Source organism: Carassius gibelio, chromosome A3, assembly GCF_023724105.1.
Source record: "Carassius gibelio isolate Cgi1373 ecotype wild population from Czech Republic chromosome A3, carGib1.2-hapl.c, whole genome shotgun sequence".
Lineage (NCBI taxonomy): Eukaryota > Metazoa > Chordata > Actinopteri > Cypriniformes > Cyprinidae > Carassius > Carassius gibelio.
This window is the reverse complement of record NC_068373.1, coordinates 24,749,879-24,761,417: the sequence shown is the minus strand read 5'-3', so window position 1 is coordinate 24,761,417 and position 11,539 is coordinate 24,749,879. Positions and strand designations below refer to the sequence as shown.

The 11,539-nt window shown below is 34.7% G+C and overlaps 1 protein-coding gene across 1 annotated transcript; it reads left to right on the top strand.

Moving 5' to 3' along the window:
• The first annotated feature begins 8,721 nt into the window (after nucleotides 1-8,721).
• On the top strand, nucleotides 8,722-11,236 carry LOC127953173 (prostaglandin E2 receptor EP1 subtype-like). The gene is made up of 2 exons (XM_052552159.1): nucleotides 8,722-9,612; nucleotides 10,706-11,236. Exons 1-2 carry the CDS (start codon nucleotides 8,722-8,724, stop codon nucleotides 10,952-10,954), a joined length of 1,140 nt encoding a protein of 379 aa, XP_052408119.1. The 3' UTR covers nucleotides 10,955-11,236.
• The last annotated feature ends 303 nt before the right edge of the window (nucleotides 11,237-11,539 follow it).

The window sequence follows — 11,539 nt, the reverse complement described above, 5'->3', positions numbered from 1 at the left end:
TTTCATCTTATTCACTCCTAAGACATTACAGCAGCCACTACACTTGCTTAACACCTGATTTAAAAAAAATAAAAATAAGATGCATAGGGTCATGAGGAATCAAGAAGAGGTTCAAAGTTGGGCCCAAACTGACTGGTCCAGAAGTGATGCGATCTTCTTATGTAGTTACTTATTACACAGTAAAAAAATTATGAAAAAGTCATGACAACATATGTTTTTCAGTTCCTTTAACTTATAAAAAGCATTCAAACAATTTCAACTTTTTATATGAATATTCAACTTGATTTTTTAAAGTAAGTTAAATGTCATTTAAATTCAAGGAGCCCAATTAAGTTAAATGAATTTAACAGCATGGGGGGTTTTCCCAGACAGGGCTTAAATTAGGTCTGGAGTATTCATCACATCTTTACAAATAGCTGGAATGCAGATTAAGTACAAATTACTAACTCCTCGACTATATACTATTTACTATTTACAAATAAATTAGATTTATATAAAACCTGCTGTGCTAATCTGAATTAGCATGACAGGGGTTGGCTAATTAAACACTCAAAACAAATGTTTCGGCCTAAATTGACATTTTATGTAATTTAATTGCATAAACAATTTTCCATCCATTTAGATTACATAGTTTTAACATAAACAAATCAATAAACTTAAATTGATTCATATGCGTCAGTCATACGTGAATGAAACAGGTAAGATTTATGTAATAATTCACAGCAAAGTCTCCACACTGCTCAGTGTTCGTGTGTTTCCAAACTACAGAGTGTTAAAGTGGCATTGAAGCAGTGCTGGAGTTTAAGAAGATCATTATGTGATGATTGACCATTAATGATGAACAGCTGCTGTTAACAAGCAGAAACACTGAAGAAAAGAGAAACACAAGAACTACAACTGACTTCAGACACAGCCTTAGATGAATTAACTGAAATAAAAGACATTAAATCTCTCAAGAATCTGATTAAACAACTTCTAAAACAGCTTTACCAGCTTCTCATTATTAGTCAGTTTGACTTTGTTACTTTCAAACATCTAGAGAAGCTCTTAATGAGAATTAACAGAGGTTTAGATGTTATATTGTTTCATTTGAAATCACCATCAGTGAGATAAGTGTTTCATTTTGTTGGGCTCTTGACTCTTGAGTATTTGGTTTCAATGTTGAGCTGGTTGTTTTAACTGTGTGTTCATAAAACGTGTTTAGCTTAGCCAGCGAAACCTAAAAACAAAACATTTCAACAAGATGATCCACAAACTTCATTTGAAATCCAATTTCTGATTAAATGGATGTTGTATTGCTTTAGCATTGTTTATAGCTTTAGATCAAGTAATATGAAGGTAACTTCTGCACCGCTTCAATTCAACTTTAACACTCTGTAGTTTGGAAACACACGAACACTGAGCAGTGTGGAGACTTTGTTGTGAATTATTACATAAATATTATCTGTTTCATTCACGTATGACTGACGCATATGATTCACATTAAGTTTATTGATTTGTTTATATTAAAACTATGTAATCTAAATAGGTGGAAAATTGTTATGCAATTAAATTACATAAAATGTCAATTTAGACTGAATTATTTTTTTGAGTGAACATGGAATTAATCAAGAAAAGCTTAAAATGGTATGGAATACTGAGAAACAACTCTAAGGAAATCAATGGCAGCTGAAAAAGAAAAGACTGCAATCAATTAAAAAAAAAATTCTGGAAAAAGAAACTTTTTTTAAAGCAAGCAAAATTAAAGCAAAAACTTCACACATCAGATGTAGAATAAAAGATAAGGAATCAGTTTGTAATGAATTATTGCATATTTTCTTCCAGTTCAAGTGTTTTCAATCAGTTTTTCAATATTTCTATTTTTATGTTACATTTTTATGTTAAATATAAATATATGTGTGTGTGTGTGTGTGTGTGTGTGTGTGTGGGTCAGGGATACTCCAGCTTCTTCAGACCCAATCAACTCACACACCAAAATTTAACTGTCACTTTGCATAATTGACACACTGTTTTCCTAATGAATGTTGTTCAGTTGCTTTGACGAAAAAATAAAGGTGACTTGACTTGACTTGACCTGATCACAATCACCCGAGTACCAATCAGCATCAGAGTACCAAACCTGTCACCATCTCATCAACACTAGCTTAAATGCACAGTCACTGCAGTTGCACTCTGTCTGGTCTTGAGTTCATTACGCCACTCTTTACCTGATTCTCTTACTGGGACTCGTTCCCATTGCCCGCCAGTCTTTGCCTAAGGCATCATCTGTTGAACCTGTTAAAGAGAATAATGGAAGAAATCACTACATGAGCTACATCCCTTCAGGTCCTGGAACTCTCTATTTAATAAACTGTTTGCATTGCATCTCTCCCTTCAGAACTGAGCTGTAATAAAGATTATTATTTACCAGTCTTTCTCCTCGAGGTCTACTTCTGTGTTGTGACTATCTATCTATCTATCTATCTATCTATGCTTCATAAAGGAGCTGTTATAGAGAGATGGTAAGCATTAGAAGCAACCTACATATGATCAAAAGAAGATTATGAAAATAAGTCTGTATTGTTTATCCTTCTGATAGAAAAAATAAATAAAATATCAAAAATCTAATATTTCAACAAAATCACATTATAGGATTTTTTCTCTCTAATACACATTTGCCACAGTTACTTATAGAAACTATTGAGTTTCTCTGAAGATCTGTATTTCCATTCGTATTTCCATTTGTTAGCACACCAGGGTGACTGGAGTATAAATATGTGGATCACATAGGCCAATATGAAGAGGATAGCTGGAGTGGCCAAGGAGATCTGGGGTCAGAAAACCTCAAGAAAAAAAACACCACATCCATCACAAGTTGTTTGGGAGGGTTTGAAGAAAAACAAATTCCAGCATATTCAGTTGCTACACACCACTGGAACTTACCACAAACAGAACTGGGTTCCTTTGTCAGATAAAACTTAAAAAATTTGCTCTTTTTTCAGGAAACTCACAAGGGGGGGTTGGTGCAAATAGGGATAAAAAAAAAAAATAACGCTAGCATGTACATTGAAATATACTGCTGTATCTTTAATGTTGTTGGCCTGATTTTCTGCAGGAGTTCCAGGACATCTTGTTCAGATACATGGCACGTTCATGGATTCTAGCAAATACCAACAGCTAAAAAATCTAAACCTGACTGACTCCGCTAGAAATGTACTTATAATGGGCCTTGTTTGGATCTTTCATCAGGATGTTGATCTAAAAAAGACTATCATGGACTTTTTGAATATTGAGGAATAAATTACTGATGTGTGTGTGTGTGTGTGTGTGTGTGTCACCCTGCACCACAAAACCAGTCTTAAGTAGCATATATAGTATATCTGGAACAATATCCAAAAAAAAAAAATTATTTTTCCTTTATGCCAAAAATCATTAGGATATTAAGTAAATATCATGATCCACGAAGATTTTTTTTTATTTCCTACCATATATCTAAACTTGATTTTTGATTGGAAATATGCATTGCTAAGGATTTCGTTTAGACAACTTTAAAGGCAATTTTCTCAATATTTAGATCTTTGTTGCACCCCCATGTTCAGGATTTTCAAATAGTTGAAAATAGGTGATTTTTCAGATAGTAAAATTACAAATGTTCCTTATTTCTGGTTTTGTGGTCCAGGGTCATATATATATATATATATATATATATATATATATATATATATATATATATATATATATATATATATATATATATATATATATATATATATATATATATATATTATCTTTGTAATACATTTTTGAACTGTTGTATCTCATTTTCTTTTTATTGTTTTTCCCTGTTGATAAGACCAGGTCACTTTAGACATGCTGCACATGTTTTCCCAGTTAAGAACCTCAGGCATTCTGAAAAAAAAGCAACCAATTCTATTTCAGTCACTTTTAATATCTTATGGGTAATAAGTTTGAAACTTAATTGAAAGTGTTATAAGTACAACAATATATGTATTTTTTGAGAAAACAAGCAATGTACCATTTATCTCAGAAGGGAATACAGACATAGTCAAATCACATTATAATTGAGCTGAGGGAAATCACTGTCATTATGGTTCTCTGTATTGGCAATTCAAATCCGCAGGTGCTCCATGCTGTGGGCGAAGATTTTAACATCTCATTCTCTCTGGAATAAAATTGGATTGCAGCTCAGTGTTGATATATTTAATTTCTTCAAAAATATATAATGGATCCGACACATTCAATACCCGATTAAAAGTTATATATGTAACCTAAGCGATGAAAAGCTTGAGGGATGTGTTCCTTTAAAAAAAATGTTGGATGCTTTTCAAGGATGAAGAAAGAGATGGAGAAAGGAGAGACAGAAAATGAGGGATGAGGAGAGTGTGGGAGAGAGAGACGGAGGGCTGTTTTGCTCAGCGGCTGTGGAGTGATAAGGGGTAGAGCTGCCTGGAGCACATGGGAGAAGTGCGGCCACAGCTGATACATACAGGACGAACAGACACTGGGACACTGGGTGAGTCAAGCAGACATCTCTTCATCTGTTTCAGCACTTCATTTCATATGACACAGCATTTCGGTGAGGTTTTCAAGCTTTTTGAATACAAACATCTAAAGCCGAATACTATTTTTTCCCATTTATGATGTGATTTAATGTTTTTCCTACAACTATAACTATGACTAAATACCATCAACACAATTCACACTGATTTCATGAGTTAAATTTATTTAATATAACTTAAAGTTGATTTATATATATGAGAATATAACAATCTGATGCACACAAAGACCATCCAGATATCTTTATATACTGTAGTTCAAAGCATCAAAGCAAAAGGACTTTATTCATTATAATTTACTAATAAAAATGTAAGAAAACTTAAATAGTGTTGAAAGTAGACAAAACATGTCTGGGTGAAATTTAGAAAGCGATCGCAAAACATGTTGAGGTCAACTGAGAATGCAGTGGCTTTAAAACTACAAAATGCGATGGCGACGTACCATTTCCAAAACAAAACTACAGCATAGCCATTTTTAATGAGCTAAATGTTCTTGAAATTCCTCTCAGCTGGACGGGCTCTGGGTGACCTGATATGGTCATACTGGCTTCCTGCTGTGGCTCTTTAGCACAGTCCTCACACTTTCTCAAAAAAGAAAAATTGCTGCTCTTTCTTAGTCATCTGATATCAATCATCCCTCATGGAAATCACTGCGATCGACTCAGTGTTGCCCAGGGAAAGCAAATGAAGATTTAAAAATGAGAAAATGATTTAAAAATTAAACGTATGATTGCACATACGGAGAACAAGGTGCAGGGACAGTAACAAAAAAACGACAAGTTGCCAAGTTTGAACAGGCGAACCGATTACTCAATTACAGCCTCACAGCAGTTTCTTTTCAGTGCACAGTGGAGCAGCATGTCATTATAGTGTTAAAAAAGAAAGCGCTAGAGACAGACAGATACTGCCCTCTCAACTCTCCCAAGTCCATTTTCTGACAGCGAAAAACCCTAAGAGTGCACCTCCATTGTATATTATTCCAAATTTGTCCGTCTGAAAGAAGAAAACATCATTTCGGAGTTTCTGATGGAGAACCTGTTACTGTTAGTAGCTGTTGGGCAAGATGTGCACCGCATTTTCAGTGGTATATAGAGTAAGGGGAATACTATGACAGTCATTTTGTCACAGTACATTTATAGGTGCATTAGTGAAATTTCAGCAATATACTGTGTGCAATCCAGGTCCTATTACATTTTTTTCAATAGTGTAAGTGCAGCTCGTACAGAAGTCAGTGACAAATCAAGCAGCTTTCTGATGGTCAACATGGCAAATACATGAGAAAACGTGAACCAGCTGGGAAATCTATGTAGAAATCCCAACGAGTGGATTCCTATTGAAACGAGTGGTTTTCGCCCACAAAATTTTGGATAACAAGGGACAAATTTCACCATACCGTATTTCCAAAAATATTTAAGATCAGTGAAATCAATGAGTGCTTTTTGTTCATGTCTGTTACTTGCAAGTATAATCCTAAAAGTTAACAAACTTAACATTTGGCAGGTAAACTTTTAGTTAACTGTCTTTCTTTGCCAGGAAATACATATATATATATATATATTTTTTTTTTTTTTTCGAAAATGCTCTGGAATGAGAACGTCCTCAAATTATTGCACAATTCCAGTGTGTAATTAGAATTTATGTCAAAACATAATAAAGGAAAACTGCTCTCAACGAGACTTTGGGGCTTTTGTGCCTGTGACATTGTGGATGCAAAGAAAAATGCACAAACTGATCTAAGATCTTATTAATCTCAGTAAATTTCAACATTTGGTAATATAATATAAAAATTCAAAGTTGCTGTTTTCCGTTAATATTATTTAATGGACCTGAGCTAATATTAACTAACAATGAACAGATATATTTTCTATTAACTAATGTCAACAAAGATTAATGTACTGCTCTTGGTTAGCTGCTTTTAGTTAATGCATTAACTAATGATAACTAATGGCATCTTAGTATAGTGTTAATCTTAAATTCTTTCAAAATGTTAACGTTAAAATATATATAAATATATACACTATATATATGGTCATTTCAAGCTTTACGTTTTCCAAAAAAGCTGGATGTAAATCCAAAAAGTAGTCAGGCTGAACTGGTCATTTTAAACTATATTATATAATGGAAGTCAGTTTTATGGATCCGAACAGCTATAGCAATTTACCCTTGAGATAAAACAATTTCATTCAGTGAGCCAGCATAAATTTCGCTATGGGTGCCTTTCCTTAAGTATGATTCCAGTCCTGAATTTTAATGTAGACCTCAGCAGTGTATACAGAGTCTGAATTGCTCTCTTTGAATTAGTCTCCTGTTTTTAAATGCTTCTGCTTGTATGATTTCCATTTGTAAACTGCTTTTGGTAAAAGTCTCTGTTATAAAGCTGGTTTTGAAATCAAAAAGTAGTCAGGCTGATTTGGTCGGTTTAAACTATATCGCGGAAGACAATTTTATGGATCATAACAGCTAGCAATTGCCCCTTGAGATAAAACAGATTTATTTTGTTAATGTTAGTTCAACACAAGGTGAAAATCACCGTGAACACACAACATAAACTTGTGCCTCCCAGAAGAAATCTAATGTTAGCAAACAAATTCGGGGGAGAGAACATGACAAGAGCGTGAATTAAGACAGCAGAGGGTGAGAAAAGTGCTGGAGGTAAAGGAGGATAATGGAAGGATTTTTTGGCACAGCAGAAGGGGAACGGGCTACTTTCCCTCCTGGCAAATGGCCATGAATCAATAAAAAATAAACAACAATTTCCCTTTAATTCAGCCAATAAAAAGTATGTATACCAGTATTTATTTATTTCCTATAACTCAGTCCTTAATAATTCAAGAACATTTGTAGAAGGTGGGGTTTCTCAGAAGAGGCAATGCATCCTCAAACAAATATTTGGATGAAAAAATAATCAACAGCACAAACATAAAACAAAATAAATATTAGCAATTTAACATGAAGAAGTGTCTAAAGCTCTCACTTTCATAAAACAAAATTGAGGTGGCATCTCTTTTGCCTCCCTTGAGCTCACTGTGTTTTTATAGAGCAGCTAGTGAATGATCACGCTGTCAGTGCGGTAATGCTGTATTGTCTTGTTCCTTGTTTATTGCTATTTATTGATTCCCTTTCATTCTACTTTCTACGTTTAATTAAATGTAGCATCGTTCGTCTGTTACAGTACAGCCAAAATATCTTTAGTGTAAAAAGTTAACATTAACTAAAACATTTCCATTACTTGAAATAAAATAAACATTAACACAAATAAAATATAAAATATTGACTTATTCTATTTTTTAAAAAAAAGAAAAGAAAAAGAACTAAAACTAAAATTGTATTTAAAAAAAAACAGTGAATATAAAAATTAAATCTAAATTAACATATACTACATAATATTTTTATTAATATTAAAGTATACTAAAATAACACTGAAGTAGATAAATCTATCTTTCAATTAGGTGAGTATAACGTATTTCCAGATAAAAAATATAGGTCACACTTTATTTTAGGGTCCAATTCTCACTATTAACTAACCATTAACTATGACTTTTGCCTCAATTAACTCCTTATTTGCTGCTTATTAATAGTTTATAAGGTAGTTGTTAAGTTTAGGGTATTGGGTAGGATTATGAATGTCATGCATTATATGTGCTTTATAAGCACTAATAAACAGCCAATATGTTCATAATAGACATGCTAATAAGCAACTAGTTATTAGTGTGAATTGGACCCTATACTAAAGTGTTACCAATCTATATATAAATATATATTGTTGTCTTAGAAATGACTTAACATATTTTTTGTGTCACATTTGTATAAAACAATTTTTTCATTCTTATGCCAAGCTTATTCAGTTGTGTCTTCCTGTAAGTAATATTTGGACACATATTTGGACACATTCAGTGAGCCAGCATACATTTACATACATTTTGCCAGTAAAAGGTGCCAGTGTTTTCCTCAAGTATGATTCTAGTGCTGAATTTTAATGTAGACTTCAGCAGTGAATACAGAGTCTGAATTGCTGTCTTTTAATTATTCTACTTGCAGCAATATTAGATGAATCCCTTCTTGCTGACCACAATAAAGCTCCTAGCAGGAGCATCCCTGAAGAGAAACGTTCATCGCGTCTTCCTCTGACCACGCTCGCCTGTAAAGATTTCCTGACCGTCACAGTATGGACAATCTTTTCACCTCTTCCTTCCCTGTTAAATGCCAGAACTCTAGAGACTGTAATCTCACTACTGCCTGTCCTGATAACCAAACTGGAAACTCCACATCTCCAGCTCTGGTTAACCCTCCAGCATTTGGGATGTCCTACTTCACCATGACCCTCGGCGCACTCTCTAATCTAACCGCGCTTGCAATCCTAGCCCATTCCTATGCCCGCTTCCGCCGACGAGCCAAAGCTCCTTTTCTACTGCTGGCTTCAGCCCTGCTTCTAAGCGACCTGGCTGGTCATGTGATCACAGGGGCTTTGGCACTTCATCTCCATCTTGGGAGGGTGAAGCATTACAGGGCGGCATTAATAATGGAGCCTCCACAGGTTTACTGCAAATTATTTGGCAGTTGCATGGTGTTTTTTGGCCTTTGCCCTCTGCTGCTAGGCAGTGCGATGGCAGTGGAGCGCTGCATAGGCATAACACGACCTCTCCTGCACCCGGCGGTCGTCACCATGACACGCATCCGCCTCACCGTGCTGCTGATCACCTTGACGGCTCTCATTTTGGCAGGACTCCCTCTGCTTAACGTGGGCAGTTACCAACCACAGTTCCCTGGCACCTGGTGTTTCTTACCTGTTAACAATCTGATCTCCATTGCTGATGCCAGCCTCTCCCTGGCTTTTTCCACACTGGGGCTTGTAACGTTGACCGTCTCAGTTGTGTCTAATACTATAAGTGGGCTGAAGTTGCTCCAGGCAAGGTTTAAGGACCGATGTGTTAAGTCAAGCGCTGCAAGGAGACATGGATCTTTCTCATCTTCATCTCTGCACTCCCTGGATGTGGAGATGATGACGCAGCTGGCTGCCATTACAGTGGTCTCCTGTGTCTGTTGGAGTCCTTTTCTTGTGAGTACACTGTAAAAAATAAAATATCATCTGTGAACTTTACATTACAAATGCCAGTCTGCTGGTTTTTGGCTGCCAGAACTAAAACAATTGCTATATACACATAAATGTATATATGTGACCCTGGACACATAAGCAGTCTTTTCGAAATTGAGATTTATACATAATCTGAACATTTAATACATAATATTTCCATTGATGTATGGTTTATTAGGATCAGATAATATTTGGGCAAGACACAACTATTTGAAAATCTGGAATCTGAGGGTGCAAAAAAAAAAAAATCTTACAAATGTCCAAATGAAGTTCTTAGCAAAGCATATTACTAATCAGGAATTAAGTTTTGATGTATTTACAATAGGAGATTTATAAAATATGTTCATTGAATGTGAGCTTTACTTAATCTCCTAATTATTTTTGGCACAGAAGAAAAATCCAAATATACCCCAGTGACTTAAGACTGGTCTTGTGATCCAGGGTCACATATGTCATACAAATTAAAAACATAAGATGTAACATAAACCTGAATGTATCTAATTCAGTTAACATCAATTAATTTCATTGTTCCCTTCTAAATTCTTAGATGACTTGTTATTTTGCCCTTCCAAACATTGCCAATTTAATAGCGTTTTAGTGTAAAATTGAATGAATCTAGTTAAATTGTCTTTACAGTTTTTCACCATATAACAACCTTATTCTGCAAAGCGGAAATAAGCTATTTTCTGTGAATGTGCCGGTAAATAACTAAGTGAGTAAACGTACAGCTATTTGTGTTACAGACCATTGCGTTTATAATTACAACAATACATTCAAATAATATGATAAAAAATACCAGTCTAAAGTATTTTTACAGCATAACTAAAAGCAAATGACACCGGAAGCTTCGCACATTCGAGAAATGGATGCACCCTCATACTAAGGTGGATAGTACGGGAACACACCATTAACCAATTAACAGGTGTTTACAGTCTTTTACCGTTAAAAAACTATACATTTTCACATTGTGAGGTGTTGTGCATTTGATAAAACCCTTATGTGTCACTTCATTTGGGATTCTCTAGACTGTTTGACCGTTTTCCTCTTCGTTTCGCAGATTTACATCCTCATGTCCGTTAGCAGGTTTTATGAAGGAACCAGAGGGCCGAGGCATCAGTGTGAGAAGCTGCTTCTCTTGGCTCTGCGTTTGGCGAGCTGGAACCAGATTCTGGACCCGTGGGTTTACATCCTCCTGCGGAGAGCGGTTCTGCGCAGACTCCTTCAGCTGCTGCAGCCGGACAGAGTCCTGTTCACACAGAGCAGCTCCTACAGAGACTCGCACAGAAAGCAGATCAGCTTACACTGATTACAGACTTGTTTACACTTGTTTACGTGTGGTCACTCATCAAAAATACTGTGGGAAAATTATTATTTAAGGAAGAGAAGAAATCTTAGAAAATGAAATGAAATGTAAGAAAAGGTCCCTTAAGTGTACTTTGAGAGAGAACACTTTCATGACTGTTTAAGTATGCCTTTAAAAAGTGCAATTTGTAATAATGCAGAATTTAAACGTTTTACTTTAAAGTACATTTTACATCATTGTTTTATCTTTTATTAATAAAAACTTATTCTGATGTGTTGAGCTAAAGATCAGCTGACTGCATTTTACATACATTAACAATTCATTTAGCATGCAATTAAACATCTGAAAACATTCCGTATTATTGCATATTTGCGTATTATTATTTATTATTTCTGTAATAATTATACTTATTCTGTAAGAAATATGCGATAGTCTACTTTTTTTTCGCAAGGTTTGACTTTAAAGTTTTCAAAAATTACTATAGTATCCATAAAAATACTATAGTTATAGCAATAAATAAATAAATAAATAAATAAATAAAGTTTTACGTAGATGCTACAATCTTTGCTTCATTGATAGTTTGTGGCA

Bases quoted from the DNA above. Each gene is read 5' to 3' on its own strand.
- LOC127953173 (XM_052552159.1), top strand. From the start codon at position 8,722: ATGGACAATCTTTTCACCTCTTCCTTCCCTGTTAAATGCCAGAACTCT. The intron at 9,613-10,705 runs GTGAGTACACTG...TTCGTTTCGCAG, and splicing joins TCTGTTGGAGTCCTTTTCTT to ATTTACATCCTCATGTCCGT.